This window comes from Rissa tridactyla, chromosome 7 (genome assembly GCF_028500815.1).
Source record: "Rissa tridactyla isolate bRisTri1 chromosome 7, bRisTri1.patW.cur.20221130, whole genome shotgun sequence".
In the NCBI taxonomy this organism is placed as follows: domain Eukaryota; kingdom Metazoa; phylum Chordata; class Aves; order Charadriiformes; family Laridae; genus Rissa; species Rissa tridactyla.
This window is the reverse complement of record NC_071472.1, coordinates 12306684-12325873: the sequence shown is the minus strand read 5'-3', so window position 1 is coordinate 12325873 and position 19190 is coordinate 12306684. Positions and strand designations below refer to the sequence as shown.

General features: G+C 40.5%; 1 protein-coding gene across 5 annotated transcripts in view; it reads right to left on the bottom strand.

Annotated features, from left to right (window-relative positions):
• The window catches only part of MYLK (myosin light chain kinase), a 219919-nt gene that overhangs the window by 25997 nt on the left and 174732 nt on the right, over window positions 1-19190 (bottom strand). For all 5 annotated transcript variants that reach the window (XM_054210264.1, XM_054210267.1, XM_054210266.1 and 2 more), the window contains 5 exons: window positions 18367-18520; window positions 5445-5747; window positions 1780-1815; window positions 1588-1681; window positions 287-490 (listed from right to left, as the gene is read on the bottom strand). In XM_054210264.1, the coding sequence (XP_054066239.1) occupies window positions 287-490; window positions 1588-1681; window positions 1780-1815; window positions 5445-5747; window positions 18367-18520 (791 nt within the window). The remainder of the gene's footprint in view (window positions 1-286; window positions 491-1587; window positions 1682-1779; window positions 1816-5444; window positions 5748-18366; window positions 18521-19190) is intronic.

Below are 19190 nucleotides of genomic sequence, written 5' to 3'. Positions count from 1 at the left end.
GAGCTGCAGAAAAACACCGCATGTACTTGATTAAAAAACAAACAAACTAGACAATAAAGACTGTAACACATCTTCCCTGATTTTTAAGAGATACAACACAATTTCACTTACACAGTTTAAACAAGTTGGATAAATAATTGGAAAAACTTGCAAGATGTGAAAACCACCCAGGCCCTGCAGATGCCAAAGTTTTTGACACTCCCAAGTCTAGGTAAGTTGCTACTTTTGTATGCACAATTATTTGCAACATGATTAGCTTTGTTAGCGTGATTTGCTTTATACTTACATTTCCAAGACCATAACGATGTTGGCTTTTTCTTCAAAGGCATCTACACATTGGACAAGTTTTGGATGATGTAGACAGTTCATGATGCTGATTTCATCCCTTATGTTTTCTTTTTCCTTAGCAGAATATGCTTTGAAAAATTTTCCTGCCCAGACTTTTCCAGTCTTCTTTTCAACAAGCCTAAAGACTTGTCCAAATTTTCCCCTGAAAATATATAACTATTTCCATAAAATGTTTTTGCAATGTATGTACCATCATGAATAGCAACATTTTACTAAATATTCCAGTGCAACCACTCCATTCTGAAATAAAAATGTCTTCATATCAGGTACTGTTCTGTACTGATTTTGTGCAGAGTAATCTCCAAGAACTTTTGAATGACTACCGCGTTTAGAGATCACAGAATCACCGAATCATAGAATGGTTTAAGTTGGAAGGGACCTGAAACATCATCTAGTTCCAACCCCCCTGCCATGGGGGGGACACCTCCCACTAGCACGTTTTATATGAGTGTTCAAAAAATGGACTCCTACCAGGCTTTAATTCATGTGACTCAAGTTTTTCTGCACACAGTTTTCTACAGATCATACACCTCTGAAGGGGCAGCAGATAGGTGACATCTCCGATATAGGACATAGGTGAAATCAGGACCTGAATGCCCAAGGCTTCAGTACTAGTATTTCACATTGCCGTATATGTACAATTCTATCTCTACGAGCCCTTTATCAATGTTTCTTAATGGCAGCATACAGGAACCCCTCGCCTTCAGCACCACCAGCAGCACGAATCGCTGGAAGATTATCATGGCATGCAATTCACATAACCACGAGTCTGAGCACTGGGAAACGCAGCCAGGCTAATCACTGACCTTCACTGAGCAACGCTATTAATGCTCTTGGGATTATGACTGCTGTCAACAGAGATTCTAGCCTGTGGGCAGGATAATCTTATTACCACTAATGGATATAATGGAAATGCAAGTGCACAATGTGTACCTTTTTTTCAGCTAGCTTTTAGAACACTGGATAACGAATGAAACCTCTAGCTTCATTCATCTGTTGGCTCCATTTTCCTTGCCAGAAATGCATGTAGTGCCTATTTAAAATTATTGATTAATAGGAATAAAGGATCTTTATGTAGTGGAGGCCAACTTATGTTAAAATCTATTTTTACTGCAACAGAGGAGCCCAGCTGGAATGGTGAAAGTGCAAGACACCGTCAAAGAATGAATGCACATGATCTTTATAATTGACTGGTAGTTTGAAAATTCCATGTCTTCAAAATGACAATATCATACTTACGATCCAAGTCTTTCTTCAATATTATAGACATCTGAAACTTTTTGTTCAGTGTTGATAGTAACCGTCCGATAGTCGACCTCTGTTTCTTTCCCTTCTACAAATAAATAATAAAGACCATGATTAAAACCTCCATAAAACATGAATTAAAACTACTGATTTGCATTTTTCCTAATTAAAATATGAACTTCTTACCATCATCAGATAGCTCTGCTTCATCCTCTTTAAGTTCTATGATGAAAATAAAAAGTAATGAACAAATTATTATATAGGATATGGTACTTATATAAGATAGTCACATTATTCACAGTAACAGGGGCAACTGGTAGACCCTGTGGCTAAGCTGCAAAAAGCAGTCAGGGAGTTTGTGCATTAACTTCATAATTAAAATCTCTTCACCACTTCTACGTGACTACAGACTATACAATCACAGTCTGGTGTCCCTTTCTTAATAAATCATATTCATGTGTTTTGCAGTACTTGTCTACTATACCTGCCTCCTAGAAACACCAGCATACTGAATCAGCTCAAAGTCAACTAATAAATAGCTTTAGAATGACTTAGTGAAATAGAAAATACATTTAAAATCTTAAAATCAATAACAACGCTTTTGGTTCAATGACAAATCCTTTTCTAGCTTCTCTATGCATTTTTTTGATGCAAAGCCAAAAGTAAAGCAAGTTTGTACATGAAAAGATTTCCTGCAAAGCATCCAGGCAAATTTTTTATGCTCAAGATGACTAGAAAATTTGCTACCCTAAGCATGGCTGCATTTTGAAACCATTGAGGTCCAAATGGAGCCTCAGTTCTGCAGGCTTACTCAAAGGCAGGCACAGATGTTGGCAAGCCCGGTGACAGAAGACAGAGTAAAAGCTGGCCTAAATGTCTTGATTTTAATTCTTAATTTTCATGTGCATGAATTGTCAGTAGCAATTTGTGTGTTGTTCCCTGTGTTGCCTGCAGGTACGAAGGGAAAGGGGTTGTATCTGGAATGTTGTTATATGTTATTTACACCGCTTGGGCTTGCTCCTAAGACCTGTGGCTATGACAGTAATTTGAGAAACTGCAAAGGCAGTTGCACAGTGACCTGTACAAGTCTCCCTTTAGCTGCTGAAGCTGCACTTTGCCATCGTACAGCACAAGCCGAAACAAGTGATTTATCCCCACTGTGTGAACAGATCTGTGTTATGAAACATCAATGCAGTACTCTGGACACTGTTGGATGCTTGAGAGTATAGATTTATATGCAGCATATGAGAAGAAAACAACAGAAAGGGTTCAGGGTGAGCCAATAGCTGGTCTGATGCATGGGCACCACCTTCTCACATCCAACACACAATGCTGCATCTGTATTCCGGTAGCAAAGCCAATCAAGCAGATATAATCTGTTACTAAAGCTCTTCTCTCTTCTTTTTGGATTTGCAGCCCTTGAATGTCCCAGCTCAGACTAGCCGGTTTGCAGGGATTCACCAGAAGAGCAGGGAGGGAAGCGAGCCCTCCCCACTCAAGGGTAGCTGTCCTCAGATCTTCCCCGGCCAGAAACCACACTTGCACAGAGCACATCACATTTTCCTCCCCTTTTAAGGGCTGCATAAGGGAGCTGATCCCAGCCACGCTGCCAGTAGTTACTGTCTGCCAAACACTGATTAGACAAAGAAGTCAGTTCCCGGTTCTGCAGCGACACTATGTTGAAGCCATGAACTAGAAACATTTTGGTCCACCAGTGGAAGCCTAAATTAGATAAGCGGAACATATCTGAGCTTGGTAAGCGCTGAGTAGCTGTGCTAAAACCTTTCTCAGAAATGAGTCAACAGTACCAAATTTTCCTCAAACATGGCAATGCCTACTTTAATCTGTTGTGACTTACAACCTTATTTTAGTAGCTGTTTTCTTTAAATGCACAGTGAAAAGTTAGCTGTGACTTTCTTCGCTAAGATTACATTGAGCTTGCTAATATGCACTGGCCACCTCAGTATGAAAATCGTTAATCAATCTTTCTGTCAGGAATGGAAAATCCCGTTACTCAGCTGTTTACATAGATGGCAGCTTAAAGTCCTGACTTTGAGAGGTGCTGAACACATGCATTTTCCACTGCCTTTAATTAAAGCACCAGTTAGATTCACCCACTTGAAAAATCACGCTTTATATGACTTGCCCTTTGTCCACACTAGCTGCAGTATCCACAATTAAAATAAAGAAGCACTGGCATTGAGAGCGCCAAGACAACCGACCCTTCTGCCAATAGAATACACTTTCTTTTCACTCAAAACAACTTTTTTTTGTTGGTTTTTATATGCATCACAATGATTCATACACTTTGTAGCCTTTTTGTATTAAACCTAGGTAAGAAAACTCTCAGTCTTAAAAAGAAAATATAGCTTGTTTGCTTTAGTCTGGTACAAGTAGTGCTTGCTCTAGGAAAAACAAATGTAGTGAAGAGTCAGGTCCCCAACTCTAGAATTCTGGTGTTCGTCCTGCAACTAAAGAAAGAGGGCATTCAAACACAGGGAATTTTATTATGAAGAGCCGATACCGTCTAGCTTCCTTTTCAATTTTAATGTTATTTTTCCCCTTTTGAAGAGAAGCTGCATCTTGATTTAGATCAGGTTTTAAGTCTTTCAAATAGAGGAAAGTAATTTCTCAGAATGCATCCAATTTAGCACTTGAAGAGAAATATGATTTACTTTTGTTTGGAAATGTCTGGTGAGAGGCTTACACAGTGTGTGGTGCTGCACCACTGTGCTATCATTTTGTCTTTCTGTGGCAATAAAACAGAACACCACAAGAATTATGTGAGACCCTTAAAACTCCAAAGCCCTGTATACCTCAGTAAGGAGGGAGAGACAGAACACGCAGTCCACTCCTCAAAGACAGGAAAAATGGCAAAATACATTATTCCTGGTCTGGACTTTTTGGTGTGGTAGGACTATCAAAGCGATCCTTGCACGGTAAGCAGATGTGGGTGTGCACAAAAATACGCATTCAGTATCCGTTTTTTTAAAAAATAACGCTGATTTTCGTGTGTGTTTAAAATTTTGCACCGATTTCCGAATAATTTCTAAAATGCTCCAGCTCTTCCCATTAGCCCTTTGAGAAGTTCTTAAGTAAAAAAAAAAGAGGCAAAAGATACTGAAAAATATTTTACAAATATGGGCAACTGTAAACAAAACCCCTAAAAAATATTTCTAGCACCCGTAACGCTGCAAAACCAACTAAGTAGGATAGCCTTGAATTCACAAGATTGGTGTAGTAGGGGCAACAGGACTGAGGTGCTCTACCATGCTGGGATTTGAAGCACGGGAATGACAACTAGATATGAGAGGCTAATTCCATTTCTGCTGCATATTCAGTGCTTGGCTAGCAGCAAGCACTTTTACTTTTTCCAAAAGCAAATTTGGGATAGTGTTCATGGCTTGTTTTTCCATGGTGTGTCCAGTATGAACTGTAATGAATCCATCAATACGTTTCAGGTAAGCCACCAAACAGCATTTTCCAACTGGGCATGGTCTGAATGTGTAACTTATGTGCAAAAGGTTTCATCTCCCATTACCTGTGCACTGAACTACAGAAGTCTGTCAGCCAGTGCTCACACAGCAAGCCAGAAGTCCAAATATTGGTTGATTTCACAAGGCACGGTTTTGGGATCCCTGAAGCCAAGTTTCCACAATGGATGCATGCAAAATTTATATGCTCAGACACCCACACGAAGTCTGCAAAGCACCCTTACAGGCAGCATAAGCATTCATTGCACAGAAGCACATGCAAAAGAGTGTGTACAGGTGCCTGACCTCACTGGGGAACAGTTAAGATATTATTTAATTAAATTAAGATTTTTTTTTTTTTTTTCCCCAAAAACTAACCTTCTTGTTTCTCTCCAACTTTTACCAGCTCAGATTCTTGACTGGGCTCGCTGATGCCATACACGTTAGCAGCTCGCACACGGAATTTGTACTCCCGGTCAGCCTGCAGGTCCTGCACGTTGAAAGAGGTGCTGCGGCAGGTAGTGAGATCTGTCCATTTGTTATCCACTGAGTTCCAGATCTCCACAGTGTAGGACTGCACCGCACTTCCACCATCATAAGAGGAACCGTACCATGAGAGAGTGAGGGAGGAACTCCGTATGTCTGATGCGCAAGGTGTTCCGGCAGGTGGGTCTGGTTTATCTGCAAAAACACATGCAAAGTACATTAGATGAAATCGTGAAGGTAAGAGGCAGGACTTCCATTAGGGTATTACTGGCCCTAGCTAACAGCCCTTTTCTTTCCATGCCATTGCTCTGCTTCAGAGGTTTGTCCTATAGCAAAAAGGAATAACTGCAGCACAGACAGACTTACCTGAATTAGCTAACATGGACTCCCGTCCCACAGGGACCTCAGCGTGGGCTATTCAGTTCCCTAGGCATCTTGCTAAGCCATGCTGAAGCCTAATGCCCTTCACAGCTATCATTACAGAAACTACTGAGACTAAAACCAGGCACAGCTACGCCTGCAAGTACTGAAATCAAATCTCCCACAGTAGTGCAAACCACTCTTCGGTGAAGTTCCTTAGAGGTTTACCCCTGTATCAGTCACCATAGTTGTGATGCTCTGTCTCCAGCTCCCTCCATCTGCTTCCGTACTTCAGGGCCACCACTGACCTTTCACAGCCTCAGAATGTGCCACTTATCCGACTCTGCCTGGGTTATCAGAGATACCAAAACCAGTTTGCTGGTATAGAAACACAGATCTTCAGGGGTGATGACTTTGTCTATATGCGGATTTTGGAAGCCTAGTGCACTTTTTGGTAAAAAGGAAGTCAATTTAGAAGACAACACTTAAATATTAATTTAATCTCATGTGCATTTTGGAAATTGTTGGGAAGGCAGAAAACAAACTTCTCTTTTTCCTCAGCTGGAGGCTTGCTCCCGCAGTCCTTATTTGCATGAATAGAGCCAATATCACCAGAACCTGGTGTGCAGATGAGCAACCAAGTATGCAAACATCCAACACAATACAGAAACCTTGCAGCTGTATGACTTTTTCAAAATGAAGTTTAATGACTACCCAGTTATTTAAATTCATGTTTTCCTAAAACAGAAGAATGTTGACTTTTTAAAAAAAATACTGATTAAGAAAATAATTATGGAAGTTAAGCACTTCAAAAGACTTCAAAGGGAACAAATATCTTCCTTGGGAATAATCCTCTCAGAAGTAATCTGGCAAAATCTACAAAATAACGATGATGTTGATCTGGATGAACTAGTGGCCGAAGGCTGAATGAGAAATGAAAAATTGGGATAAAATGACAGAGATTAAAAGAAAAAGAGAGAAAGTGTGAGATGCTACAAACAGTGGTTACGCTGGACGTAGACGGATCAAATCCTGTTCCATTTTGCTGGTTAAAACTGCTAATGGACATTATCACTTTCTCCTTAAGAAAGGCAGAGCTGCCAAATCAGCCAAAAAATACAGCCACTTTCTCAGCAATATAAACACCCAAATGCTGTGTAAAACTGCTGTTGACTTTGATTAAAGCCTTGCTGTGGTAGACTATATCAGTTATCCCTCCATACTCAAATTATCATTCCTAGGAAAATCACTGAGCAGACAGAAATAGCCACAGTTTGCCATAAACATGCCTTTAATTCTTGGACAGAGGGACTTCACTGACTGCTGTGGTTTTACTTATAGAGAGGGCAAATGGGGTAGTCTAATCTGATCAAGACACTTAAATATCAGTTCACTATCTGGAGGAGTGCAAGTTCCGTTGATCAGTGATTTTCCTGAAAAAACTTTTGCAACTCCTTTTAGTTCAGTTGTGTTGGAAAATCTGTCTCCCCGCACAACTTAAACATATTAGATGATACATAAATAGAACTTTTGAGTATGAGGGAAAAGCCTGGGAGGGAGGAAGGGAGACGGGAACCAAGGGTTTGCTGCTGCATTCAGCATGAGAATGCCCAGGCATAAAAAAAAAAGAGACTGCCAGAACGAAGGTTTTCTTTATTCATTTTGGCAACACTTAAAACACCATTCCACTAGGAGTCATCATTATACAGTACATCTCTTGTTAAACACAAAAATCAGAGACCAGATGTCCTTAACCTCTGGAATGGCTTATTGCCCTGCTTAGTTGTCACAATTTACTTGCTTCAGTTTCTGGCAGAATAGAAGGGACTTTTTAAACAAGCATGAATTGATAATGTAGATATCATGAACTGAATCACGGAGAGGTTATACGATTTGTCCAAGATTAGAAAGAGAGATTGTAGCAAAGACAAGACGTGAATTTTGATCTCCTGGTGCCAGAACAGCAGCACCCCTCTTCCCTCCACAAGTCCTGCCCCTGCTTCTTCAGAGTTGCAAGAAGTGTGATTTCAGTGTTCACACCATTGTACAATACTACAGAACCCTTGTATAATACTACAGCAGCCACAGAGAGCTGGTTGCATGGCACACATGGATTGTATCATTTTAGCAAAACAGCGGCGATAGCCATCTTCTTTTCACTACAAGTTATTATCTGTGAAGACATTGTAGAGAGTGATGCTACCTCTGTCCTCTTCAAAATCTGTACATTAGAAGAATATTTAGCTGTGTGTCTTGTTTTCCTCCTATATAATCATCATTGCATCATCTCACGATGCAGATAGAAGAACTTGGATAAGTAACAGCTGACTTATCCTAAATCCAAACAGAACAGAGCAGTTGCTGATAGCAAGAGGAAAATACTTTGAAGAAAAAGCTAAGCCAGTAGCCTATCACCTTATAGAGGCATCTGGTCGGGTTTGTCAAAGTAGTGCAGATTCTCTGACATCTGCTAGGCACGCGGCTAGCTATGGTCACTATGTGTTTGTTTGTTGTTTTTTAAAAAAGAAAGTGTTATCTTGCTCTAATGCTCTGCACTGAATTTTACATTGAAGGAGGAAAGAATGCATATGCTTCAGTCTTTGCAGAGCACAGTAGCCTGCTTCCTGTGCAGGACATGAAAATACAGTCTCTCTTTGCTGACTTTCAACACCCTTCTGTTTCCAAATGAAACTCTGGGCATGATTTATCAGTTGCCTAGGCCACAGCTACCTTAGTGACCTCTCTTTCCATGACTCACCTAGATAACTGCAATCCATTTGGCCAGCATAGTTTACAGAAGCAAGGCTTAGGTATGCGAGCACTGGAAAGAAAACATTCATGGCCAAGGGGACATCAGTGGCAAGGAAAATGCTACATGGCTTTAGTCTAGTATCTGCCAGCCCTGGGAATATTTCTGCTTTCCTAATAAATTTTTCCCAGTAGGCAAAGACGAAAACCTGCAACCCTGACTGGCCTCTCTTGAGCCAGAAAGAAGCACGTTTGTGTTTGAAGTCTACCATGTGCCGCTGCTTGCAGATCTGCTCAACGTATAAATACTGGGGTAGTAGCTGCTATGGGAGATCATAAACAAGAGCGAAAGCCTAATCTTTGCTCTTTCTTAATATGACACAAGTATATGTACCATTTTACCACACTTAAAAATTATTTGATATCAGACTGGATGGTATTCTACAGCTCTGCACGTTCAGAGAATTTGCAGATGGTCTCTCCATGTGTCTGTTTTGTTTCTCAACAGTTTACTCTGTGGGGATTTTAAAGGTTACCCTGTATTCATCTGTCTGTATTGAAAGCTAGGATATTTTGCCAAACTACATTCCCATCTGAAATATGAAATCTCTATCAGCACTACTAACTGCTTCCAATGAAAATATCCAGGGGGTTGAGGAGGGGTGTGGAAGTCAAGCACAAGTCTCTATTTTGTTCTTCTGGTTTAGTGTTTAGTATACCATTAACGTCCTTAAGCTGCCCATCTTCAATAGTTCATTGGCATGTCATGTGCAGTCTTTTACATACACAAACATACCTCATACTTAGGCTTATATTATGAGGGCTTTACATAGGCTTCACTGGACCGCAATTTTGGTCCTCCTGTTGTGGGCCAAACCATAGCCACAAGTCAACATGTGAACTAGAAGGAAGGGAGTGGATCCAAAAATACACTCCTCCTTGTGAACATTTCTATGGGGGAAGCAATTAATGTAAAATATCAAGCTCTAACTTCAGTTTCACTATTATAGGCAACAAAAGAAAACGTGTATATTCTCTACCACAAGATGTCTTAACTATATGAAACTAGGGGGAGTCTAGTCTTGGCTAATTGACAGCATGCATATAACACCAAAATGAAGGCTTACCTATGCTTTATGATATTCCAGACTGTCACAGTCAAATCGGCTGTGTCCACACAGTCCTGTTGAACTTGGTCAGAATCCTACAAACTTCACCTCCTTTGTAGCAGATAGAACTGACACCTCTTTTACTAGAATACACGATCACTTCATTTGCCTGACAGTATGACTGTGGAGGCTAACAAGATAGTTGTTGGTTAGCATTTAACTGCTAGAGTTAAATGCTAAGGGGGACTCAAGCACAAAGCTCCCTACCTAATCTCTTTAGGAATATCAGTAGAGTTGCCCTGAGCTGGCTCCCAAAGCCTAGTGGCAGGCAAAGGAGATGGACAAGCAGCTAATTTGGCCTCCAGCCTGCCTTGGACTGTTCTGCACAGCAGCACAGAGACTGCAAAAAGTCACTGACACTAGTGCCACAGAGGGAACTGCAGCAGCAACTCATACGTACTACATGCCATGCAAACGGGAGTAAGGGGGGAGTGGAGGTGATATAAAGGAGGGCTCTACTGCTTTCTTCCCTTTGCGCTCCAGCAAACTAGGCACAGATTAAAAAAAAACCTATTTCCCAACAAAGGGAGACATAAATTACCACTACCTCAGAGCAAGGAGGTCAGATTCCAGTTTATTCTTTGTAGGAGGTGTTCCTTCGGGCAGATGGTAAGGTCATGAGCTGGCCTCACATGAAATGTATAAGCCACATTTAAGACCATACCAGGACTGAAATGCGCACTTCTTATTTACTCCCAAATTGAATTCAGCTGCACTCCTTCCTCAGACAAATTCTCAGAAATATCTTGGTAAACAGGTTTTGATATACAGCCTGGAGTAACCTTTAATTAATTTGTATTTGTACGCTCTGAGAAGCATAAAGCATAAGCATGCTCAGCCTTTAAATCATTGCTATTTATGAGACAAATTTGACTGGAGGTCCCTGCCTTTTTTTCAGTGGTGTGTAACCCAAAATTCCTCCTGATAAGGAAAGGGACTTTCTCTCTTTCTGCATAGGTGGCGAACCCACAGCTCATTCAGGACACCCGCATAATGTGAAACTGTGCTATCCAGATCTCACTGCCTTCTCCTCACGGTTTAGTTTACAGCGTTCGCAGAACACAAGCACCATTCCAGGACACCAAAAAAGGCAGCAATCTCCTTATCTAACTCCGAGCACAGGGAAATGGAAATTGTTCTGCTACTTGATGTGAGGGTCAGGCTTAGCCAAAGCAAGGCGCTAGGGCTTGCTGCACATTAAGAGCTTGCAGGGCTCTGGCAGTCTCTTAAGCAGCAATGCTGTTCCAGTAGAAAGCCTCTGAAAACTGAGAGCAGTATAACCACAGCTTCTGAAAAAAGTTATTTTTCTTTTACGAACAGAGACAGCACTGAAACAATGTCTCTGAAGTAGTTTTCTTTATCTGTTCTCAAAATTGGTTTGGTTTCTTTCTAAATCCAGTTATCATATTACTGTATAATACTATTATTAGCTATTGTGATACTTGTCTGCCAGATAAAGAACAGACAGAAAGAAACAATTTAATTCCATTCCACAAGCTGTTTAGCCAGAGAAGGTATTTAATATGCTGCAAAAGCCAGATGAACACTGTCCATGCCGACAGCACTGGCAAAGCCTTCATTTGAAATTCATCAGCAGGAGAAAAGCGAAACCATAAAAGGTCATAACTGAACTCTGCATTATTGCTGACAGGGCTCAGGGTCATGGCAGACCTCTCTGCTTTGCTCGGAAAACTATGCCCTGCAGCTTTTTTTTCCAAGGGAGAGGAGTGCTATAAGTAGAGATATTATTACCCCTTAACACCCTGTAACACCCATTAGCACCCTTCTGCGTGTTAGTGTACCATAGGTTTAGCATAACGTTAAACCAGAAAAGAATGCCTGTGTTCTCAAAACCACGCAAGAGAAGTTGAAAGGAACAGAATTTTTCTCCTCATGAAGCAGCCTCCCCAGCAGAGCCGAGGGCCACATGGGCAACGTTCGTTAGCTCAGGGGACTGGAGTTTGAAATTCACCCCTCCCCTGTAATACACACTGCGGACTGCTGCTAGCCTCCCCGAGCTGTGATCCCTCACCATATTGCCCCTCCTGACGGCTCTGACATAAAACTAAGTTATTTAAAAACTGCCTTTTGAGACCTGTGGATAAAGTAGCCCACAAATACTGGAGGTCCAGAGCACCACTTTGTGCTGTTGTTCCCACTTTGCCGGTTGGGGTAACTGAGGCATAAAAGAGTAAAATGACCTTGCCCAAGGACATGCTGGAGAATAGAGCTGGGAATGAAACCAGAGCTCACCACTCCCACGCAAATGCCCTCAGCACAGGAACATCTCCTTCTGCCACAGGCTGAATGGAACAAACAAATATATAATGCATTCTCAGGAGCCCTTTTTCTAAACCCTTTTTCATCTGCTCCTGTGCCTGAGTCAACAAGCTATTTGGATTACTCATCTGCTTCATGTTACGCATCTGGTTTGATAATTGATTGAATTAGAGCTCCAACACCTGTCCACTGAAAGGCAGAATAAATTTTAGGACTTTCCCCAGTAAGACTATCAGCAGATTCCAAGTCTCCACCAGGATGAGTTTGGGTCCTAGGAACCCCATGTTTGCGTGCAGGAATCATGATGAATCATTTCTTAGTAACTAAGACATTCCTAGCATTTAACAGCAGGTAAAATACAGGAATTTTGTTGCGAGAAATACTGTCATGATATCTCCTTTTCTTCACCAGAAGAAAGGTGAGGTAAGTATCAGGAAAAATAACTAAGCAGGGCATTCTACTGGAATTTCTCCTAACAGAAATTACATTGCAAATAGATGGCCCTTCAAGGAATAAACCTGGATCAGCGTACCGGCACTGATGCAGAGGGCAACGTCAGCTGGTTTTCCTCTATATGTTGTTATCTTGCTGTGAAAATTTAGTTTTGATACAGCTGCAGAGTTTTGCCACCAAGCATTAGTGGGGAGGCTGACAGTGGAGGTTACAACACTGTTGAACTACAACAGCAGCAACAACAACAGCAACTTTAAGACATCTCTTTCTTAACCACTAGTCTAGTTGCCCTTTAACCATAAAACTGGTGACAAAAATCCTCCAGCAATCCAGAGGAATTTAAAAGGCTAAAGGCTAGAGACCAAGTCCACCCACATACTCTTAGGAAATTCACTGCATTCTCGACCTTAACTGTAAACAATGAATCACGTGGATACTGCAAGATATAATCCGATGCTTCTTAAAAGAAGACAACGCTTCAGAAGCATTCATGTTAGCACTTCTGAGCTGCAGCATTCTCTGGAGAAGTGTCTATGGTTGTTCTGCTTCACTATCTGCTTACAGATGTCTGCACTTGCTTTCCCAGAGAGAGAACGCACGGTTTTTGACCACCGCTGGATACGGTCAGTCTGAGCACCTAGCACTGAGCCAGGCTTCTCAGGCACTCACAAAAACGCTGATAGCGCCACTGTGAAGTCTTGGTTATGCAACCGCATTTCCTCCTAATAGAGTTTCAGGGCAAAGAACTAATGCTAATACAGCATGCATATATGTCACCTGTTGAACCAGGACCAAGCCCTTCATATAAGCAATTAATAATCCTACCATTATATTCAATGACTGTCAGAGTCAGTGGTGATCAGATCTTGTTCTCAAGCTAAACTTGCATTTTCTCATTTTTGCTTGGAAAGACTCTGCTCATACAGATTCTGCTGAAGGCATAGAAGTAACAGCTTCCTCACAGAAAGTAACTTCTCCATCCCATCTCAAGTATGGAATCATAAACTCATGCAGGGGAGCAGGTATTAGCGAATTCATGTTACACTACTTGCATGCCTCTCTGCAACATGCTTATATGTAAGTGTCCTTAAGTACTTGGTTTATCACTGTCTGACAGTGCATGAGGACACAGTACACAGTATGTGCACAAATGCTTAGAGTAATAAAAACACCATAACAATTATCTTTAGGCCTCTCAGGTTATAATGATATTGCCCTTCTGCGTATATCTATCGTATAGCTCATTAATCACCATGATATTTTTTTTAATCCAATGTCACAAATCTAAAGGATTTATAAAAGACAAACAAAGTTAATCAAAATCAACTCCCATGTGTTCTTACTTCTGTATTAAAAAAAGTAAAAGAAGTCACTAGCATCCAAAGTATTCCCCAAACACTGATCATCAGAAAACCCTTACTAGGCATGGAAACACGAAACAGTTTGCCCAAAATCATGAAGGAAGCTTGTTGCATAGCTGCAGAACAGACTATTTCTCTAGTGCCAAATTCTCCTTGTTGAATATTCCATTTTCTTTTGACTCTTTGTCATAGTATCCAGCTTTAGCCAGTATGAAAACCAAGTTCCTTCTTCAAAAGTTGTTACAGATTGGAGTATTCCTGTCACACAGCTAAAAAGTTCAGAACCAGAAATTTGATAAATTTACCCATATACATCTAATAAATGGCATGAAAGGAATGACTATTCCTTGTTATCACTGTAGAGTGAGGGCTCTGCTTTGCCTAAATCAGTCCCGTCTTACACTAAGCTCATCAGTAGCTCATTTAATATAGCTTTGGCAACAGAAGTCCACTTTAATCTGACACAGTGTCTGCGGTAAATCATTAGCTCAGTCCCACATCAGGCCATTTTGGTTTTGGAGCAGAAACATGTTGCAAAATCTCCCTAGAGAGATACTGAGCTAATGAAATTGCTTATTTAAGAGAACTAATCATAACAATAGAGAAAAGCTCACATGGACATGTTGTGACCAGTCAACCCTTTAAAAGAAGACATTGCTTGACTTGGATGTCTCGCTTCTACTGCAGGTCTCCCAGTATTATTTATTAGTGCTTATACAGACAAAGTTACCCAATGAAGCAATGTGAAACTCAAGACTCAGTCCTTGTGGCTCAGTGCTGTGTACCCATCACCACACTGCACTGCCTATCAATTAAAAATGTGTCCTCTAACTTGACTACATATCTGTGCATCCGGTGTGTGGACTGCAAACAGCTCACACTGGAGGCTGAGTGTAATGGGCATTTTGTTCATTGATATTCATTAAAATCGTAAAGGAAAAAGAATTCTCAGAATGAAGTTGGGTTTCTTTCGAAAGTGTCTTTTCCTGTGGCCCAAACTGCATCAAATCATATACTATTCAAACTCTTTAAGTGCCAGAACCCCGGCTCAGTTCAGTTAAGCTTGCAGTTGAAGTCTGATCCTGACAGTGTGAGCAGTTAAATTTAAGACTTTAGGAGACAAATTCAAAGACATGCAGGGTAGATTTTTTCCCTGAAACTCATTATTAAAAATAATTTATAATAATCATACCCAGCTATAGTTTACAGTCTAGGATTCAGGGTTTAAATCATAGTGGGATCATTTCTGATTTGAATCCTGGCAGATAAGCGTAGTCCTTTGCCCTCTGGCTGGAGGCAAGTCAATAATGTTATTTTTTGTGACGAAAGGTCTTTGACGACTGAAAGCATAAAACCAAAATCTTAAATATCCTTAGGAAGGTCTTTAGACCTTCTGCTCAAAGCAGGATCAGCTATAAGGTCAGAGCAGATTGTTCAGATGCTTATCCAGTCTGAACTTGAATACCTCCAAGGATGGAGACTGCATAACTTTTCTGGGACACCTGCTCCCTGGCATGTGTTAGAGCCCAAATTTAATTTGGGAAATTCTTATTGGAATCTTTCACATGAGAAGCTTGCCCATCAGCATGAAGACTTTGCAACCCACATGGTCATAAGGAGACTATTTCCTTATTTATTTCATTTCATAGTTTAACAAACGCCTTTGATTTGCTAAAATTCAGAACAGACAAGCCTGTTAGCTACCTCTTTGAGAAACATAGCTCCAGGTTGGCTCAGACACGCTGCTCCAGAGAGCACATGTTCTCTATTTGTAGCTTCCCTCAATACATTCAAGACTCAGTTGTGGACTGTGGTCAGTCAGCAGTGCTTTGAGCACACAGCATACACGTAGATGTGCCTTTTATTGGTAAGCTCACAGGGAGGCAGCTCACACAGAGTTTAGAGCCTTATTATAAATGGCTGAGGCAAACAGAGCTGATCTTACTCCACAAACGCTTGTTATAAACGTGGGGTCAGGGCAGGGAGGGCAAGTTTCTTCCCAGTACTTTGGATGGAGCACAGAGAATGGAAAGGGGGAATTTTAAGACTAAAGATGAGTTTTGGTAGACTAAGAGGTCTCATACATTGCATATTTAGAGAAGTACAGTTTCCCTATTTTGATTGGAGCAGGCTTTGGGGAAAATGATGTTCCAACTTGCATGAATATTTAACACCTTTGAAGGTGCAAACAGGGTGAAGGATTTTATCTCAGTAGTGAGATTCTAACCCACTTCCTAGAAGGAAGACATTTTTGCTCCCTTTTCCCACATTTTTAAGTATCCAGATGGAAGAATCTGGCCTTAAAATGCATGTGAAGAAAACGAAGAATCTTGAGGCTTTGTCATGCCTTTGGCAGTGCTGACATCAGCGAGATGTCTCACTGAAGAGCTTGGCAATTTTACAAGAGGGAATTTATTCTTTTCAGTTGGAAACAGATAGCTTGTCATCAGCCAAAATGCATGGCAAACTCCAGCACATTGTAAGGATTCTTCACCCAACTGTCGCAAAAGCATCTCTGGGAATACCACTGTTCTCTGGCACATTTCTTATGGAAAAGCAAAGCAGGATGCTGAGATGTAGCTTTATAAGGTTATAGAATTCAAAGACTTTCAAACCAATTAACTCCAAAGGATATAAACCAGTGACTTATGTAATAATGAGTCAAAGCTCACACCATGACAAGATAATAGAATTATTGGCCTAGTTCAGCTAAAAAAAAATCCATCTTGCCCAATAACCTGCTGCAGTTAGCAGCCTGCAGCAATTGCTTAGGAAAGAGTGAAAAAAAGGGAAATATGAAGAGTGATTAATCCCCTGCCATTCTTCTAGCTGCTAATCAGCTGCCTTGGGCCTTCGGAGCCGAAAGCTGTATCCAGAACAACGTATATGATGATTATTTGAGGACCAATTTTTCATGGTGTTTATTTTGCTATACTTCTGACCTGCACAACCCACTGTTGGAAGGGGTAGTACAATTTATATATGCACCATGTGAAAAATACTTATTCTATTTTCTTCTATTCTTGAATTCTTTGGCATGTTGCTGGAATCTAATTGATATTTATACTCGTTCATTCAGTTATCTCTTAACTGCAACAAAAGCCACAGATTAGATGAAAGGAATTAATTTAAATAATCAGGCGGCCTCTATTGACAATATGTACAGCAATACGCAACTGAGGGACATTCGTTCTTTAGCAGTGGATATTGGACTTGAAAGTGTGATTCTACTCATTATACTCTGTATGTTATTCACTGGATTGCTGGAATCAATTTCCAGTCCAACCTGAGTTAATAGTATTTTGCCATTGATTTCATTGGAGTCAGATGTTCATCTTTGGCCTTATACCTGCATTTCTTTACTCGCTCCCTAGCCCACATATCTGTTAGGACAGCAGAGCCAATGCAGTTATGAGTGTGTGATGAGGATGCAGCCTTGCTGGTTGAACTAGAATTCGTCCAAATGTCTGGGCAAGATCTGCCCTCCCCTGCCTTGTATCAAAACTCCTCTTCAGGCCACAGAGAACAGAGCCTAGATACAGACCTCTCCCACAGACAAATGTTTTAATCATATCACCCTCTTTGCTTGTAGAATTTCCTTAGATTTCCCTGGAAACCATTTGCTGTGTATCCACACCAAGGGGTTCATTAGCCTTTTCAGAGCTAGATGTCACAGCTCTAGATTTTGTCTGATACTCAAGCTAGCTGGTTCAGATCTAGGCTGCCCTTTTATCTGCAAACATGCTGCAACTGTCTACCAGTCTACAACTTTTTGCAGTTGTCCACTGCTGTTGTTCCTGTTACAAGAAACTTGATGGCCGGAATGTGTCATCTGACAAGGCTGTTTGAAGGTTTAAAATACACGTCTGTAAAAGCCCGTATACGAAGGGCTCCATATTCAAAAAAGAATGCCTTTATTCTCTCTTTTCTGTCACTATAAAACAGTAGACAATGGTAGGAATTTCAATTAAATGGATAAAATCTCCTTCCCCCAAGCAACGGGATGTTTTCAAATTTACAGTCTAATAGAAACCACCTCAATCCTTCCTGAACTAACAGTTTTAAAATCTGCAGTCTAGCAAACATCTGGATGCTGCAAACATTAAATGGGAAAAAGAAGTGGTATCTAACCAAAAAATAGAGTCATGAGCTGTTTTTCTCTTGTGTTTGTTTTTTTTAAAGACTGGGCTATTTTGTACCTCCATCTGTAATTAGTAATTTTTCAAAATAAAACACAGTGTAGCCCTACTGAACTTGCTTATAATCCTTACTACAATGTCACGGTCCAGTCCACATTATTTTTTAAAGTACTAGTTTTTCATTTCAGTCTGCTTAACTGATCTGATTATCTTATTTAATTTTGTGCATATTATTGTGTATAAGGCAAATGTAGAGTGATGTCTGAAGAAAGAGTATATATCTGAGACATTATTATGGACTTACCAACAACTGTAAGGTTGACTTGTGCTTGTCTGCTGCCAAGTTTGTTCTCTACAACTAGGGTGTAACATCCACAATGTTCCTGCTTTGTTGATGATATTGTTAGCTTGCTGCTGTTTTCAGCATTCTCAATTTTAATATACTCATTTTCTTCAATCTGCCAAATTCAAAAGAAAAAAATAAAGATCTTATGGGATAAATGTCTTCATATCTGAAAGAGCTCAAATTACAATACACAGTTATCATTTTGAGTGTTATCTGCAGATAACTCAATTACAGCAGTGAATACGCGCAGCTGGTAAAGAGTGTAATCAACACAAAAATCTAGAAATGCAACGGAACATTATTATGGCTCCAGTCCTGCAAAGGCAACAGGGAGCATTGGTGTTGATGGGACTCCACTGAGGAACAGGAGTTTCACTTTCTAACTCCCCTTTGACAGGTTGAAAGTGAAAACTGTGTAATTGGGAGAAGAACATATTTGGTCTCACATATCTCACAGAGACCACAGTAGAACAAGGGTTTAGCTCTAAATTCCCTAATTCATTTGCCATTCTCCTTTACAGGCCCAATGTGCAAATCATCCATAGCTGTGAGGGTAAAATACCCTCTTGTCTTAACCAGCCTTATTCTGTACTTCCACATAAATCAGAGTAACAGTTTCCTGGGTTTGAACAATTGACAATGATGTTGCCTGAAATGGAGATGTAATGCTACAGCTGTGCAGAGAGACATACAAAGAGCAAATTTAGCTTTCCTGTAGCATTTTCATTTTCTGCAGAGGCAAAAATCAAAATCTCAGCTGAATACTGCAGACATATTATGAA